Source organism: Actinia tenebrosa, unplaced genomic scaffold (assembly GCF_029948245.1).
Source record: "Actinia tenebrosa isolate PJP-AT-01 unplaced genomic scaffold, QUT_ActTen_1.0 PGA_scaffold3__52_contigs__length_22856419, whole genome shotgun sequence".
In the NCBI taxonomy this organism is placed as follows: domain Eukaryota; kingdom Metazoa; phylum Cnidaria; class Anthozoa; order Actiniaria; family Actiniidae; genus Actinia; species Actinia tenebrosa.
Window position 1 is genome coordinate 9,954,287 of NW_028292580.1, and position 18,837 is coordinate 9,973,123.

General features: G+C 38.0%; 1 protein-coding gene across 1 annotated transcript; it reads right to left on the minus strand.

Annotated features, from left to right (window-relative positions):
• Nucleotides 1-2,195: 2,195 nt before the first annotated feature.
• On the minus strand, nucleotides 2,196-4,457 carry LOC148908480 (uncharacterized). Its single transcript, XM_089035889.1, has 2 exons — nucleotides 2,717-4,457; nucleotides 2,196-2,298 (listed from the first exon to the last, which is right to left on the minus strand). Exons 1-2 carry the CDS (start codon nucleotides 4,420-4,422, stop codon nucleotides 2,196-2,198), a joined length of 1,809 nt encoding a protein of 602 aa, XP_088892015.1. The 5' UTR covers nucleotides 4,423-4,457.
• Between the last annotated feature and the right edge of the window lie 14,380 nt (nucleotides 4,458-18,837).

The following is an 18,837-nucleotide window of genomic DNA, read 5'->3' on the forward strand; positions in this document are numbered from 1 at the left end:
GGATGGAAGCTATGTACGATTGTCGCCACTGATTTATTGGCCTGAAAGAGAGACTTTAAAGGGTACTATGCCACAATGCTTCCAGTACTCTTTTGGAAAAACTACTACTGTCATAAAATATTGTTTTGAAATCTTCATTGATAGACCAAGTAACCTTCTAGCTAGAGCACAAACTTTCTCCAATTATAAACATCACAATACTGTGAAAGTGCTTATTGGCATTACTCCTCAAGGAACAATATCTTTTGTATCAGAGGCCTGGGGTGGACGCACATCAGACAAGTTTCTAACAGAAAATTGTGGGATGCTAAATAAACTTTTGCCCTGACAGGGGTTTTACCATCCATGACAGTGTGATGTTAAAACATAGGAAAATTAGTCTTACCTGATTTTACGAAAGGCAAGAACCAACTGGATCCAGTAGATGTAGATGTAAGAATTCATGTTGAAAGGGTAATTGGGCTGTTACGAAGAAAATATTGCATTCTACAAGGAACCCTTCCCATCGACTTGCTTCAAACAGTGGAACAGCAGACAAGATTCCAATGATAGACCGTGTTCTAAAGGTTTGCTCGTCACTGGTGAACTTGTGTCCACCAATTGTTCCTTTTGAGTGATCATTCACTGTATTGTTCTTAGACTTACATATGACATCAACCATCATTAGGGACATATGGCATCATAAAAAATATCACTCAACAAATTGGAAATGTGGAGTAAAGCAAAATAAGTAAAAACAATTCAATTAGATTTATAATATGCTTTTATTAAATTAATATGTGAATTATTATGAACATAATATTTGTGTATCTTAATGGAAATATTTCATCCAAACTTTTCAATACTGGTTATAGTTCTGGTAATTAACCCATAGCCAAACCCTCAACCTGGAGTACCAGGGATCACCTTGGAATTATTTTTTGATCACTCTGGCAGGTTTTGTTGATATATACACCAATTTCAAAAAAGCTGGTCACTCAAAAACCAGAAGGAATTGAATAGGCCTATAAACAGGAATAATCACTGTGTTTTTGTAGTTAAGATGATTCAGCTATCATAAGCAAAACAAAAACTGGAAAATATTCAAAAAATAACTTCAATAACCTTCATGAGAAGAATAATGATGTAAAATATTACAATTATTCATGTTTAGAAGTATAACCCATAATTCCTTCCCATTTTTGAATGACCAATGGCCTATTTTCTAGATAGATATGTGCACACAAATAATGATTCAAAAGCTATAGAAATGCTATCCAAATAGATTCAACAGTTTAGAGATTTAGGATGGTTACCATGGTTTCTATTTTTTCAGGATAAGCACAAATTCCTTTGGACATAATTTCTAAATTACTAAAACTCTGAAATCTTTGTATCACTTGAGAGTATGTAATGCTATATTTTCTATGATGGCCATCACATGATAAATATATAATTATCAAATTCATAAAGTTGAAAAAGCAACCATTTCTTGGTTTTGAAAGCAGCTATAAAGATGAGGACGCATCTGAGGTATTAGTCCATGGGCCCGACCCATAAAAATATGGTGGTCAGGCTCACCTGGAGGGACAAGCGCTATCATATATTTTTGGAAACCCTGAAACCTGTAGTTTCCGAAAACGGTTGATAGCAGTCACAAATGAGTAGCTTTATAAGGAATATCACGTGACAAAGTGACATCACTGCTTTATATTGTAATATAAGGAAATGTACTTGAATAAATGAAGGTTTAAGGAAATCGGTCCAAAAAAGCTATTTTAAACATAGATTCATGACAAAGCTTTCGCTGAGTTACAAATTTAGACTTGGCAGCACGACAATGTCAGTCAAGCGTGTTTTAAGGTGGTTTCTATGGCAACAGCCAAAGTATTGTGATTATTAGCAAAAAGCTATGTTTATGGTCAATTTAAGCTATCTACTGTATTTGTTTCATTGCCAAGTGATTCATTACAATCTATTTTAGCATTTTGAGATAATTGGTGCCAAGAGATTTATTTGATTAACAGAAATCTTAACAAGCCATTCCAAAATGGCCGCCATCTTAGATCTGAAATCTTCTATCCGCCATCTTGGATCTGCCATATGGAGTAACTCTCTTCACTTCTGAAAGACAAAACGGACATTAAAAACCATTTATAGCTGGAAAGGGTTGATGGTTTCTGATTCAAAGCTTTACCTTAATAATTCATCAGCTATCAATCCTCAGCTTCTTCATCTGAAGTTTCTTCTTGGTTGTCAGCAGGATCTTGTTCGTCCTCGTCGTCATCCTCTAGTGGACGGTTCTCGCAGGTCAGGAGTCTGCACATGTCGGTGCACTTTAAACCGTTGGTAATACAAGTGCAACTGGGAGCACTGCATGTCTTCTTACAAGTGCAAGAAAGAAATTCAAGAAGGGCTGCGGGAGCAGGATCTCCTGTCATCCATTGATATGACAAACCGCCTTCACCATCTAGAATTCAACCATGCCCAACTGGGGAGGGAACTTGAGGGCAGGCCTGTAGACTTCTCCTCCATATTGCAGCCTGATAGTTAGCGCGTTGTGCATGAAGTTTCAGACAGTCGGCACATGGGGGGAGTTGATTTGAGCTAATCTTTCCTGGTCTTGCACAGAAAAGTCTAAAATGTAATAATGCATATCAAACTATTAGCTATTGGCTTCTATAGCAATTCTAAAAATTCAAAAGTTTAGAAAACAGAAAGAATTCTCATTATTTACCTATAACGCATCTCATTGACATCCGATGTTCCGGCGACAGAGCTATACATGGCGCACGTAAATTCCTGGATCTTGTCAAAAAGACCTTCTCCGAGCTGCCAATGCATGCCAATTTCTTGAAAAAGATTAACAAAGGCCCTGTTTTGGCTGGCAAGTTTAAGTGATTTGACTTTTCCTTTTCCAAAAAAAGCGCTCACACTATCACAGCCCATAAAAGCATGAAAACCGGGAAGGGCTTTGCACACTTGGCTGCCAACCGCTTGACAAACTTTCGAGATGTCAACATAGGTTGTTCTTGATTGCTTTGTGGTCTTGATAAACAGAGGAGAAGCAATGAAGCTCTTAAGTGCCAGAGAGATAACAAGAACATCGGTGTCTTCAGAAGATATAACGACGCCATATCCTGCGTTTGCAGCGTGCAAGGCATGCAACAAAATTCTGGTGTCAGCTTCTTCGTGAGTCGATTTTAAATCTTCACGTATTCTTGAGCCAGTAGATGAAATCTCAAAACAAACTTCATTGTTTGTAACAAATAGCTTCTTCCCAGACAACTTCTCTCTGAATCTATCTTTTTGCCACTCTTCACTTATGAACTCGATGAGCTGTGACTTGTTGTTGGAGCTGAGCAAAAATTTGCGCCATTGATGTACGCGATGATCTGGTTTGATGCTTCTAAATTCGTGCCCCATTGCAGAGCCTCGTTTCTCTCGTTCTGCAGTCTTCATTGACTCTTCCTTGTAGACATCGAAGACAACATCAATGCGTTCACTGTCATTTCCTTCATTCAGGGTTATAGACATGATCGTGTCTGCTATTTCAGCGAATGTTTTCTGATCGCCTTTGAGTTTTTGAACAACTGCCATCCCATCTATTATCCGTGCGCAAGGCTTTGGTATAGTGTCTGCTGGTGGAACAGTTTTCTTCAGCTGGTTTGCAAGTGATGCCTTGTTGTTTTTGCGAATCGATCCATCTTCAGAAGCCAGGGCCCAAGATAATGGCCCCAGGGGATGACATAGCACGTCACTGATTTTCAACTTTCTGTACTCCGCTATTAGTATGAACTGTGCAAATAAAGCGCGATCTGCCTTGATAACCACTTCCTTTCCCGACTCTTTACAAACTCTAACCTTCTTCAATAGATCTGCAAACGTCTTCAATTTTTGTTTCTTTAACGTGTCGTGAAAATTTATCACAGGTGGGTTAGATTCGATCCTTTCTTTGCTGAATTTCTTAAAGGCATTCTCTCCTATTGTCTGAGCGTCTAAAAGGTCATTTTCGATGTCAGATGTTGCAAGTTTGCCAGTGGATAGACAAATGAGCTCTGACGCATCGCCTTGGAAGGGATTAATCCAGCTTTCTTCGATGAGTGCAATTAACGACTTCACGTCCGATTCATCTCTAGATATTCTACTTTGCTGCAAGTCATTGTGCTGGGCTGTTGATGCACTCAAGTGTAACATATCCTTAAGGTGGCGCAGAAAGATACTGCGGTACTCAGCTATTAGGTAGTACTTGCTGACTGCCGCAGGCTTCAGGCTAAATCCTTTAGTTCCGCCTGGCGTTTGGGTATCTTTGTTAACAGTTTCTTCACAGCTTTGATCCACTGCTATCCTACCAAACGTGTTGTGGTCTCCAATCTGTACCGAGAATCCCCCTGCTCTAAGATAGGCTGCTACATCTGGATGTTCAGTATCAAGATGTGACATCTCTGATAAATACGCAGACAAATATCGTGCATAGTTTATGTTATCATATGAGAAACACCATGGGATCATCTTCCTCACACAGGTCAAATTCAGTTCCCAGTTTCCTTCACGTGATGCGCGCAAAAGTCCAAGGAGGATTTCAATCAACTCAATATAAGACATCCAAAACCCTGATAATTTGCCGTTTCGAGCACGTAGAAAGTCCATGTACTGTTTGAAGAGGTCGCCAAACTTTTCATAGGAGGGACTTGCCAAGTGTTGCTTGAACTCTTTCTCGCAGATGTCATTATATAATGATTCAAACTCTTGATAAACATCTTCTATCAGATCCTTAGACTCTTCGTGGTTTGCTGCTATCCAGGGTCTAAATCCTTTCCAGACTAGCCTCATCATTGCCTCATACATTAGCTTGTGAAATCGCATGCCACGGTTATATCTGCGGCCTTCCATTACTCCAGATAGAGACCCCTCTGCTAGTACCCCAGATTCAACTGCCAAGTCTCTCAGGCCAGCGTCTTGAAATCGCTTTCCAATGATTGAGAGCAACGTACAGCACGTATGGAATACGCCCATTCTTGACACAATATTGCTGAATTTATCAGGATGCTTCCATTGTATTTCTGTGGCTTTAGCGTAAAGCGCCTGATCAAATACAAGGACGATGGATTTTAGCTTTAGTGTGTCCTTTATCCTCAATGACCTTACTAGTATCTCGTGTACTGTCGACATGTCAGTAGCTGGCGCGTCAATTGTTGGAAGATATCCGATGTTATCCTGTGATACATCAACCTCGTCGCGCACGAGAATGTTAAAGCCTGTCCAGCCACTTGCGCGGTGCTTCTCTTTAGCGTGGAGACGGACCAAGATCCAAAGTAGGTTTTTCTTCCAAGCTTCTTCAACAATTACTGCAGATGTAACATCGATGTATGACCTTGAGGGAGGACCACGGCGCTCTCCTGCATTGTAAGGGGCAATCTCTGTACGGGGCAGATAATCTATACTTCTCTTTTTCGTTCTCTTTATCTGCGTGTTTGCTTGAGGTTGAGGATACGGACCAAAATGTCGTGCCTGCACAGCAATGCCATTAACTCTATGTGAAGTTCCAGCTCCAGACAAAGTCTCTTCCAAACGGTCAATATTGTCCCATGCAAGAGTGGTACTGATATGAGGACGAATAGATTCTGGCAGTGGAACTTCATTATCAGGGGTCTGGGCCAACTTTTTCAGGCAGAGTGCCGTAATCATTTCCTCGATCTGAGAATAGGATATGCCATGTCTGCATCGATTAAGCATTTGAATGAGTTCAACATTGTTTGTCAAAGTCTTCACTGCATACGGCAGAAGAACTTGCTTAGGAGGTCTCTGCTTCCCTTCAGTTACAGCATATACAATGTCTTGACCAAAGGAGTTTACTAGGCGTTGAATTCGCTGGGGGTATTCTACTGGTGGTTGCGTGTTCCCGGTCAATAAAGTATAGAGGAAAGTTTCGAGTTTTCCAGGGAGATTGACTGCATATTCACAGAGGTCGCTTGGCTTGGGGGGCCAGTGGCTCTCTATTTTGTGGCTTCTAACTGCTTCACGAATATCTAACCCGGCCTCTTTGATTGTCGCATCACTACCACTACTCGCTTCTCTCTTTTTAAGACGCTTGGACAACTCAAGACACTCTTTGGCGAGGTCCATTTTTGACAAAGTTGATGGAATGATTGTCAGTTTATTGTTATTTAAAAGATCTTCAAATTGTAATGTTTCTCCAAATTCTGCTTGGAGTTTGCGTTTAAGGTTTTTAGCGGGGGCCTCACCAGAAATGCCTTTTGCGCGCATAAAAGAGAGTAGTATTTCTTTTAACTCGACCATAGTGATTAACCTCGGATTCTCCATGCACAGGTTCATGCGAAGTCCCTGTCTCTCGTTATTGATGTGCCAAAAACAACACTAAATTAACTTTAAAAAAATCTAAACTGAAAGAACATTTCCTGAGATTGATTACAATACTAACCGTAGTAAATCATTAGCGTTAAAATTGCAAAATGGGCAACTGTATCACTGACAGTCAGCCATCTTGTTTACATGTGACTAATCTAGACCCACGGAAGCCTGGATACAACTCAGTTCGGTTCTTTTCCGGGTAAAATCAGTATATGGAACAAATTTTGAAATGTTCATAATGGACATGCTTTCAAAAACAACCCAATTTTCCCTGGTATTTCGATTTGGAAATTCCAGAAATTTGGCTTTCCATTTAAGTTCCAAACGGAATTTTCAGCATTTCCATTTAAATGCTACCCACATATAATAACCCTGTTTCAATTGATAGCCATAAAGGATAACTTTATAACTTCATGATAAAAAGAAACATGATGAAGAATGGCTGTATTTGCAGCATTGGCAACCTCGCTGAAATACTTTGAGACCTTTCGTCGTAATCTTTCATTTTCTCTCGGCTTCTTGAAACTGCTTCCTCTGTTTTATCAGCAGACCAATGTTAAATCGTGGCATTTTCAAATTTGGAAAGCTAAGCGAGGAAACCAAAAATCCAAAAAAGAAAAAGGCCATCTCGCTGATTCCATCCACTTCCAGATTCCATTACGTTTAAATCAACATTTATTCTTAATTAAAAGTATAAAAACAATCCTTTTAAACCTTCTTTAATTAAGAAGAGACTTCAATTCAAAACATGCTCATTTTTACATAAAAATTCCAACAATGCTCAGACCATCGACATCTTGGTATCAAAATGTCTGTCTTGAATAGCTTAAAACCTTCCCGCCTTCCGATTTTGTTCTTGGCTAAAAACGACGAATAAAAGACCTTAACGAAGATCGATTGTGAACGTCGTTAATTCGGTACGAGGTTCCAAAATTAACCGAGCGTCCAATAAAAATCGATTTAGCGTGCGTTTTTGACTACCGTGAATTTAGAACTTCTTGACTGGAGAAACTATTTCTTTCACACATTTTCACCCTTTTTCTATTGAAATTTGCAGACACATTCCTTTTCAGAATCATCACGCTGTTGTAATTTCTTTCCGGTAGCACAAGCAACACTTTCCTACGGAAAATATTTCAGGCATTCAATAATAACATCCAGCCCAAGACTTTGATTAAGAAATGTACGATAAAGACAACAAAAAAGACAAGGGGAAGGAAGGAAGGAAGGAAAGAATTAATAATGACTTGGTGTCCAAATGTAGTGCAATTTTTGGTCTTCAAAATATAAAAACATCTACTCACCCCTTGGAAATTAATGATATTAATTTCCTAACAGAATAGTGCAGCGGACGAAACGATAATGGGTGAGTAGTCATTTCGTTGCGTAATGCACGTACAGCCTGTGGCCATGTAAGGTGGCCACCTTTTGCCTCTTTCCATGTGGTATAACCCTCTGCTTTCTTTGATTGCGTAATTGACGTAAAGCCAACCACTCGTCCTTAGAAAGATTAGAATAACTGAGTTTACGGTTAAGTTTTTTCATCTTTTCACGGTGTATAATTTACCTTTTCATCAGTACCTTGAAATGATTTCCAAGTCCATTTTCAAGTCCAAGTTGGCTACGCCTCGGACTGGAACAACTTGCGCGGACTTTGAAATCCCGACAAGTCCTCATTGTCAGCCTTTAAATATTACTTCAATTCTTTTCAATTTCTATCTTTTTTTTACACGATTCCTTTTTGTATTCCGTGTATAATAAAGTTTATTGTAAATATTATTATTGTAATCATTGTGTTTTGCTATCTATTGATAATACTATCTGTCTATCTGTATTTCCATACTATATTTTAAAGGCAAAGAATATTTTGGGAAATACCAAATCAATTTTTGCCTTTTGAGTACCACTAAAGGGCACCAAGTTTAGTTTACTGCTATGAATAGTTAGAGGCCTGTAGATTATGAATTTGAATGATAGACTTTTTGAAACAGTAGCTTAAGTGAGATATAAGGGGAATCATTTCATATTTTATAACACAGGAAGCCCAAACAAGTGTGTTTCAATAGACAATAATAGACCATCATAACGTTTTGCATTGATTTCATTATGTACACAATACATGAATATGTTTCAACATATTATTGTCTATAATCATTGATACTTACTCTACAGACAATATGCCCTGTAGTCGTATTAAAATTGGTTTAATTCCAGTTACTTCAAGACCTCTTACTTAATTCCCTTTTTAGAGTTTCTGCAGACATATTTTTGGGATTTAATTCTGTACTAGGAGAGTTATGCCTACCTTTGTGTGTCTCCTTGTGTTTTTCTAAGATCACTATGTCTGCAAATCTTTTCTGGCATTCACGGCAAACCAAGGGCTTAAGAATTGCTACAACAAATGAAAATCTGGATCTTGGTTTTTGTCAGTATGAACTGGAATCCGTCTAAAGCACACAGCATCGACACGGCATGAACACTTTCTCTTTGTCAAATTGTAATTTTTAAGCGCTAGCATTTTAAACGAATGTTGAAAAAAAAACAATGAAATACAAGTTATTGCTCTCAATATTCAATCCACGAATAATATCAAAACAAATGTCAGAACTGAACACCAAGAACATTAAGGATATAGTTATGTCTGCCTCGAACAGTTTTCGACAGATGCCAAGCCCAAACAACCCAAATTTCTCTGAATTCGAGAGTTTCGTATAAAGCGCTCATTGAATAACCCAAGCTGAATTTTACATATGATTTATTTGACATTCGAAGGTATTATGGCTGGAATTTCAGAAAAATCCGAATGCTCGGTACACATGAAAATGCTCTTTGCAAACAAAGGGTGAAATTTAAATATTTGAGAACCCGAAAAAATGTAGCTTGTAAAACGTTCCTGTTCGCTTATTAGAACGCGTTTACCTATTTATATTTTAGCTTAAAATAGCTTTCCTTTGCCATATTCCAAAAACAGATCTTCTCTAGTTTGCTTCATTTTTATACCCGAACGCCTTTCTCGGACCTACCATTTTCACCTCGGATTTAGTACAACCAGCTTTGAGTTCTCGATCGCTGAGGAGTTTAGGCTGGAAACAGTGGCCGATTTTGTAGTTGAAGTCTAGCGGTAGGTTGGGTTTTCGGTAATAAGCTTACTAAGGACTTGTATAGTTGATATCAAGTTGGTATTTCCCTGACTGAATTGAAATATTTATTATTTTTGACATTGCCGAAGAAACTCTTTGCACACTTCAAAATTCTTGTATGAGAAGAGTATAGACCATGTGATTTGTTTTTAGAAAGCAATATAATTTCATAGTCGACCACTTCAGGTGTAGTTTGTTTAAAGAAAAGGATAATAATCATTTGTTGATGGAGGTAATTTAGCTGCTAGGTTGAAACCCATATTATGACAAATACATGTGGTAGCTATCGGCTAGTACCCATCAGGGTCGTGTGGCTACCAATTCACACCACCAGAAATTACTGTTTCATAACCATAGCTTGACACAAACTAGGAGTTGACGGTGAGAAACTAATAGAATTACCACTCACAACGCAATAAAACCCCAATTTCAATTTTGAAAGATTTGTTTAGTAGAAAAAAGACGTTTATATTCTGGCTACTGTTTTATAGGGCTACACTGCTTTTATCTGGCTACATTGTTTTAATAGACTCATAACTTGGTACCGGCCGGGCTTGAACTTGCCCATTTTTCGTCTGTTCCTGTGGTTTTGAAACCACACCAAGACCTATAAGTATAAAAATGTGTAAAAAATTAAGTGGCCACTACGAAAAGTATATAATTTTTTACTACTAAACTACTGTAAAACTACGACTGAGGGTGTCCGATAAATAGGGGTACCCCTGCACTCTCTATACGCTTGATCTGGGTCAGTGCATGGTTCACAAATTTACCTCTGGTTGGCTCAGTTTCAAAAGTGCTGCCGTTTTCTAAACAAGCTCAGTCGACGGCTTACCGTCATAATTTACAAACTGTCAAAGCTGGCAAGCTCGAAGTCGTTGTACACCCTTCGCATCTTCGTTGATTTTAGCGCCTGGCTTTCATCTGCCACTCTTTTCTGACTTGTGTTGAATATGAATCACCATTGTTAATTGATGATGGGCATATTCTCGCTATTCTTATATAGCGCAGATAGTCATATCATTTCTTGTAAACCCGGGGTTGTAAAACAGGATTGGCGAACTGTTGTTAATATAGAGTAGCACGATGATTTTTAAACAACTGATTGAATACTTACTCCTTTAACACTTTTCTTCCTTGGAATTGAGGAATGTGAGAATTTTTGACCCTTTCTGCTTTGCCCACGTGTCTCCAGCCACACGCAGGATGTCACTTAAGGTGAGCTGTTTACGTTGAACTACAAGTTTGTCAAGTAAAATGTTGTGGGCTTGCAAATGTAGATAGGCGAAATGACGTAGAAAGCTGTGAAGTATTTCCCATGGCCACGGTGTTTAAAACTAATCTTCTTAAGAGAACATTTGAGTAATGAAACTACAAAATCCAATATACGAATACAAAATCTGAAAGGGCGGACACACATTATCTTAAAATAGTGCTAACATATACCTGGTCTTTTTTTGTTGTTGTTCATTTGACATTTTGAAAGCGTACTAGTTTTTAAAAAATGTAACTTTTTCTGCGTAAATAAAAATAATTGATCCGATTCCTTTTTATTTGACACGATGAGAGCATAGTAGGAAGTAAAAAGACATGATAGATTCATTGTCTGGCTATTGTGCTTCGCTTCATTCTGTCTAAAGAGAAAAAACAATGTTTTTAGACGTCAATGATGAGTATATGGGTTATTTAGTATCAATATAATAGAAACCTTGAAATTCCCGTACGACTTTGAATCGTCCTAGCCCGACAAGCCTGAAGCTCTCCATGAATCTAGACTCCCATCTCCTGTGAATAGTAAGCTCAAAACCTTTGGTCAGTATTTGCCAGGGTTTCTTTCGTTCACTTCTTTTTATTTGGTTAAATGATAGTCATGGCCGTGGCAGAAACGAACTAGGAGGAATAACAATCAATATTTAAAAAAAAATCTACAGGAAATGCAATGTACTTACTTATTTAGATATCACAGGAAGCCCAATTTTATGGATACAGAATTTGCTTTCCTTACCATGAAACCCATCCACAGGCAGTCTTCTGTAACCCCTTTTTTTGGCTTCCCACTCTAACCACTCCGTCACCATCTTGACTGAACTTTCATTCTTAAACCCTGTTTCTTCTCGTATTCTCGTAAATGCCCCAGTTGGCATATTTTGGATGATGGCCCAGAGGTAGAGAGCATTAGCGTCATACCCCACGGTCTTTTGACACACTTTGACTTCTTTACCTTGACATGTCATCTCCACTTCTCTGATCTTGGTCTTTTCCTTCTCGTGGTAGCGGTGGAAGATGATGCTTGGTCCACTCACCATATTCTTTTCGAACAGATAGTACAGATCTTCGTGTTTTTCATCAAACAAGGAGAAGATGTCAATTTCAAAAGTCATGAAGAAATAGGTCAGTGTCATCAGCGTCACACCAGGGATGGGAATACCTTGTCTCAGCATGTCAATTTCCTTGTCTTTCCAGAACGCACGCATCTTCTCCAGAGCCTCGCAGCGGGGTTGGACATCCAGATCGTTACACCAAACCAGGAGGTCGCGAAAACTTTCATTTCATTCTCTTGCTAGACTTGATGGCAATACTGATAATCTCCTTGGGTGATATTACTGTTGGTGAGGGAGGAGTAGAAAGCATCATGGGGTGGCAAAGTTGGGTAGTCGAGCTTGTCCAGGGAATTCATCTACTCATATGGGGAGAAACCTAAAAAAATATTTAAAAAATCGTAGTTTAATATTAGGAAATCGTTAATGACACGACACTTTAAAAGTCATGATTACCAACCTTTAGTTTGAGGGCATTTATAGGATTTGAGAAACTTGTCGTAACTGAACCTTGGTGCGAGGAAGTCGGTCACATCCAAGAACTTGAGATTGTCCTTTTTCAAACACATGAAGTTGTTGTTTCTCTTTCGTGTTCTGTCAGGACGGGAAGCTTGCTTAGCCTGTTGACAAAACAGAAAAGTAATTAGGCAATCACTCAAGTATGAATGATAATTTAGAGATTTTGATTTTTATATCTTTTGATTTTTACACAAATTTATACTATCCTCCAACTTGACTTGGGGATGTTCTCTCTTCTTTTCTTTCTTCTGACTTTCAGGAAGAATTGAGAAGGAACACACGAATAGATTACTTGAGCGAGACTAATAGATGCACCATCGACAGATATTTTAACTCTGCAGTGATTAACAATTTTCTGCACCTCATTGGACAATCTATGAAAAAGTTATACTTGTATTGAAATTTGCTCAAGGAGATTACATTAGAAAAACTATTAGACTTGCAAGTTTCTCTATTTTCCTTTCCAGCAGCATCTTGAATACCAACTCTGCACTAGCACAAATCCCGGGTGTCTTGGTTACGTTCCAGTGCCTGTTCATTGTCTTCACACAACCTTCAACGATGTACGATCTTGGCAAGTTGGGTTCTAATTGTGCCATTTCGTGGTAGCACTCTCCGGAAAGAGAACATCTATCCATTATATAAACAATGGATTTCACTTTCTCTTTTTCTAGATCATCCAGTTTTTTATTTGACTACTCTTTTCTGTTAGCACCTATTTTCAAGTTAAAGCATAGTTAATAGGTTAAATTATGTAAACAATGGATTTCACTTTCTCTTTTTCTAGATCATCCAGTTTTTCATGGGACCACTCTTTTCTGTTGGCATCTATTTTCAAGTTAAAGCATAGTTAATAGGTTAAATTTGGCTCTAAAAAATGCAACTTATTTTTACATTTGACTAATATTGTGATTTACCTTGTTCTGTATCTCGTATATTGAGTGAGGGTGGAGTCTCTAGGACGCCAGGTTCTTTGTCGCTCATTGAAACTACGATAAAAATCAGATGTAACTTAGGAATCCACCTATAGGAATAAATCTATTTTCACCAAATATAAGAAAAATGACTAACAAAAAGTGAAGGGTTCGACTACAAAACGGTGTGAAAACTTTGTTCACATTCGGTGAAGACGGCTTCAAACCAAAACTCGCCATTTAAAAGTTGCATTTATACTTTGGTTACTTCTCAAAAAAGGTTTAAAAAAACTTATTTAGGTTATTGGCTAAGACACTCCAAGAAAATAATCGTTCTGATTGAAGTCGGATGTCTTCACTACCTGAAGGTTTAATAAAACTTAAATTTGATAACTAATATTCACCTAGATCATCTTTTCCGAGTTGAACCTCTACCGGTCTATTATTTGGATCCTTGAGGATTAACGCCTCCCACACCGAACCTCAAAGTCTCAGTAAACAAGAGGGCGTCATTGGCGTGGTCTCTATAATAAGACACAAGAAATATACTCAGACTTCAGACATACAGTAATAGCCCCTGGGCACATACAATTTCGTAAAAGTAAAATTCGCTTAATTCAAACGAGCAAAACTTGTCGTTCACTGTTCATTACTAACATAAGAAATAACAAAAACCATACCAAAAACCAACAGTGAACCATACCTAATTTAGGTGATTTGACGATGTTGTTTTTTGCTACGATGGTAAAGATCTGGTTGCCTGACCGTCAACATTGACTCGAATAAATGTTTGGCCTTCAGTTCCAACTCCTCGTCCAGCCTTTTGGCTTTCTCCTTCAATTCATTAACCTTGGCTTCGAATTTACTGATTATTTCTGCTGGCCCCTTTTCAATTTCAAGAAAATCGAAATGGACGGTCTTCCATGTCTGTGATTTCAATAGTCGTCTTTCTTTTCCGTTCCTTACACGCGACACCTTAGCATCAAAACTCCTGATTTGAGTCTGCAGTATCTTCCCAATTCTTGAAGAAGATAATTGCTTCAGGACATGACGGAGACTGGCATTCCAGGCCTTGAAAAGGGTCATTGCGCTTCTGTTTGCACTCCACTGTCACAACGCTTCATCATTGATTTGAAGGGAAAACGTTAAGTCTTCACTATCCATACCTAGAGGATTTAGGCGTTAAAGGAAAGGATGGACATGTTTAACAGGAGGTTCTACGAGCTCTGAAAAAAGCCTTCTGTCATTTTCAGCAACATAGCAATCCATTTTTTTCGAAAAGCGATAAAATCTCTCTAGATAGGAAAATGCTCAGTACGCGACATAATCAATTTAAAAATCCATAAAGCTCATGAAAGTCTGTTTTCTAGAATTGTTGGGACCCCTATGTGCGCGAACTCAAATTTTGCTCAAGTTTTACAATATTTTGTTATAAAAGTATATATTGTCTGGTGAATAAATGTAGTTTTAGAAAACATTTTCGAATTGTCCATAACTTAAATCGCGAAAAAGATATGAAGATTTTAGTGCGATTTGACCGTCCTCCGTTTGATAAGTCACAGATCTTTACAAATTAACGTCACGTAAATAAAAAACAAGTCTTTACACTTTAGATGAGTTAAACTAAAACGTTAAATCCTTCTGCTGGAAAAAAATAACGAGGATGACTTGGTATTAGTAGTGCAAATACCCATTTAATAACCTTAAAAAGGTCACTAAGAAATCCGAAAAAATGTATACAATGAAAACAAAGAGGAAGAAACCCTTAAGTTCGCACGGAAGATCGCGTGAAGAAAGATTCTTAAAAGGAAATCACACTCGTACGGGAGTGGTCGCAAGGAGAGCGTCTACTGTCAGTCTCGAATTACTTGAGCCTCATTATGAATCAATAAATTTTTGCGCTGAACTACAGTATCGTTGATTTATGTCGAAATAAATATGTATCAAGTTTTCTTTTGAAGGGGAGTTACGGTAAGAAGTTTACGGTAAATTGTTCCACAAGTAGGGCGCAATGTACTCCACACTGCATTCATCCTTTTACTTATCGTACCTTCGACTCAAAACCAGGTGCTGGTGTTAACAATTCAAAGTCCTCTTCTAATTCCCCCTCAATGTTTCGTGCCTTAAGGAAATACTTTAAATTCTTTAATATATATTATATATATATAAAAACACGTAGCAATCGCTAGCCTTGGCGCTTCTTCCTCACTTATAGTCTGTTGGAACTTTTCAAATTCATCTCCCTCTACATTTCCTGTACTGGAATAACCAGCACCTGAGACAACCGACGCGTAGGTTCCTTTTGATTCCATACTTTAACAATAATACTCTCAAAAAATACTCAATCAAAATACCGTAAACGTTAACCTTGCAAAGTGATCACCAGTGTTGCAGGAACGGTTCTCTTACGTACCGGATGTCCAATGACTGATCCACAGGTAGCCTCAACGTTACATAAACCAGACACCCAATACTCACATACACACATTCAAGCATGCTCAACGTAAGATAGCTTTTCCTATACCCACTACCCACGACCTGATACACATGACCTGATACCCACAACCCACAACCCCCGACCAACAGACAAACTAGACTAAAAACTTTCTTCTAACTTAAATCGCAACACAAGAAATACAGTAAAAACCCGCATAAAAGAACACCCATTTTTGGAGTTGAGGCTGATTTTGTTCTTATTTAACGGGTGTTTACTGAAAAATCAGCCTGAAGGTGTTCTTAAGGTGTTCTTAAAATAAATGTTTCTAAAATATATAACAGTATTACTATATATAGCTAGACTACCAATACATGTAGATGATATCAATGTGTAAGTTCAAAAATGTTATTAAAAAATTCTTGATATATATAAATATTGTCAGGTCAGGCTTGGAGTCTGCTACTGGTAACACTGTAATCTAAACTCTCCCCCATCAGGGTATACATGTGTACTGATGAGGAGGCATTTAATAGTGATTTTTGTTTTTTAAGAACACTTTTTAATATTTCAGGCTGATTGTGTTCTTATTTACATGGTACTTAAAACGCCCAAATTCAGGCTGGCTGTTCTTAATCCACTTGTTCTTTTATGCGGGTTTTTACTGTATAACATACTTCTACGGTGAACTTTATCTGATAATTAAAATTCTGTTCTCAAAGGCTTTGAATCAAAAGTAATTGTTTTGGGGATTTGCCGCTAATTACGAGACAGTAAATTTTTAATAGTTTTCAATATATTTTCGATAGAACTTTAATAAGATAAGAAAAATATATTTATAAATAAATAATGGTGCATAAGAACTATATACATTATATACACTATATACATTATATATATTTTTTAAATGATAAACCCGTGCGCCACAAGCCTTCTTTTTCTAGCTGGTGGTTGTGTTGGTGGTGGTGATGGTAATGGTAGTGATGCATGGTGGTGGCATAAATTCTCGATCTAAAATGAAACAAGAACCATGATTATACATGTGATTGAGAATACCTGTAAGGCATACAAAAACATTTGCCAAAATAAGTACATGCATGAATGGAGTGAGAGTAATATCGAGTTAGTAGCCTGCGTAGCAGGGGTTTGGGGTTGTTTTATTATGCAAGACGCAGGGGTGGGGGGGCGGGGAGCAAGGAAAAACATATATAGGCAATTCAAAAAACGTTGTAGTCGACCAACTCAAGCCTACGCGACTGGACTGAAAGAACTTTGGGTAGCAAAAATTGAGGCCGAATCGACTGCAGTAATTTTATCTGACTAGTTATGCCTGGTTTACAGCACGGACCATCGTAGGCGAGCGGGAAGTGTTGAAGGAGACGTATCTTTAATGCCTTCATATTTTCGAAATTGTGAACTGAATCATAACTACTTTGTTTTTCTTTCCCTAAACCCAAAGACATGCATTTAATGGATTGTTTCTCGCCATTATTACCTTATTACCAGCGAGAACATTTAATTCAGAACGAATATTTAACCGCTTCAGTGATTTTAATCCATATTCCCTTTTGGTCCAACGTTTTTTTAATTGACTGTATACACTCATATACACTTATTTCAATAAAGTTAGTCACCAAAAACCTGGAAAGCTGAGATCACTTAGCATCATGGGAAACTTTTTATATCAAACAGGTAAAGATTTTTTAATACAAACTGCAGCTTGATGATGCTCAGAAAAGGTGAGACCGTAACCAGTAAAAAATTCGCAAGTCCATGAACAGTTATCAAGCGGTTGAACATGTAAAATGAATCTACCCATAATCCTTGTCAGCCTCAGCTTTATAGCTTTTCAGGTGACTAACTTTATTGAAATAAGTATATACAGAGTTGCGAGCGCTATTACATGTAATGAGCTATATGCCAACGGCTCCCAATAGAACACCAACGAAACGCGTTATTTAGTACTGAGCCATTGGCATGTATGAGTGTATCGAGTTAAGATTATTGTGTAAGCTCTTTAACAGATAACAGTGCTTGAAAAGTGATCGTCTGCATTTATGAGTGTATTTATACATTCCTTACCCCCTCACCACTTCTCCGCTGATGAGCCAGTTTTGCAGTCTAACATTTTCACTAAAATCGCATTCTCTACTTTCGGCTTTTTGAAGCTAAAAAAACTATTTTCACTTGGACTTATTACAGCGTCCTGAAGGGGACTCACTATGCAATTACTCGCAGCATTCACTTACGATTTGCAACGACTAGTATTCTTTCATATTTCCTGAATGAGAGTGATGCCTTATTGCAGTACTTGTGCCTTTTTAACGTGTCGAAATGATTGGCATCCAGTCAGTTAGTGGACACGTGTTATTGAGAGCGGCATAAACTTATCTTCTTTTTGGTGTGTTATGAATTCTGCCGTTTTGGCTAGAATGAAATTGCTGAAGCAAAAAATAAACTGTTTTAGCCGATATTCTTATTCTTCTCAAAATGGTTATGTAAGCTTATATGGAAAAAGAAACGAAAAATGGTCCTTAATACTAACCTTAATACTAAACTTTTGGCTACATCGCCCTCCAAGCAATCAGAATCCTAAACACAAAGACAAGAAAACGTTATTTTTTAGCGTAGCAGTTATATCACACTGCAGCTAATAAGCCCAAAATCTCCGCTATGGAGGCTATGTACCCCAGCTAACAGAGTAGAATTAGTGTAGACCTACTTTAGACAAAAAGAAATGTCCCTCAACAAACTCGGTCGTTTCTTCGACCAGATTGGCCAACATTTCATCTCGACACTCAATCTAATAAAAAGAGACATACGTAAACATTTGGTTATAATAATCACCTTGAAACTCTCGTTGGCCATGACTAAATGACAGGAAATCAAGTTGTTTGCAAGTTGGGACCTGACTGACAAGCCGCACATCAAAGAATTCCCGCCAAAAGTCGAAAGACAGTGTCAAACGATGAAAAATGGATTTTAAATTGTATCTTGGTGACCGAATTTTGTCTATTTTGACTCCACTACGCTAGAAGTACAACACACACACTTTTGTTATACATGGGCAGGTGGGTCAGCTGGGCCCACGCCGGTAGAGTTTTATTGCAATAAGACCAGTATACAATGTGTAAACTAAACAAATTGTGCATATCCGGGCT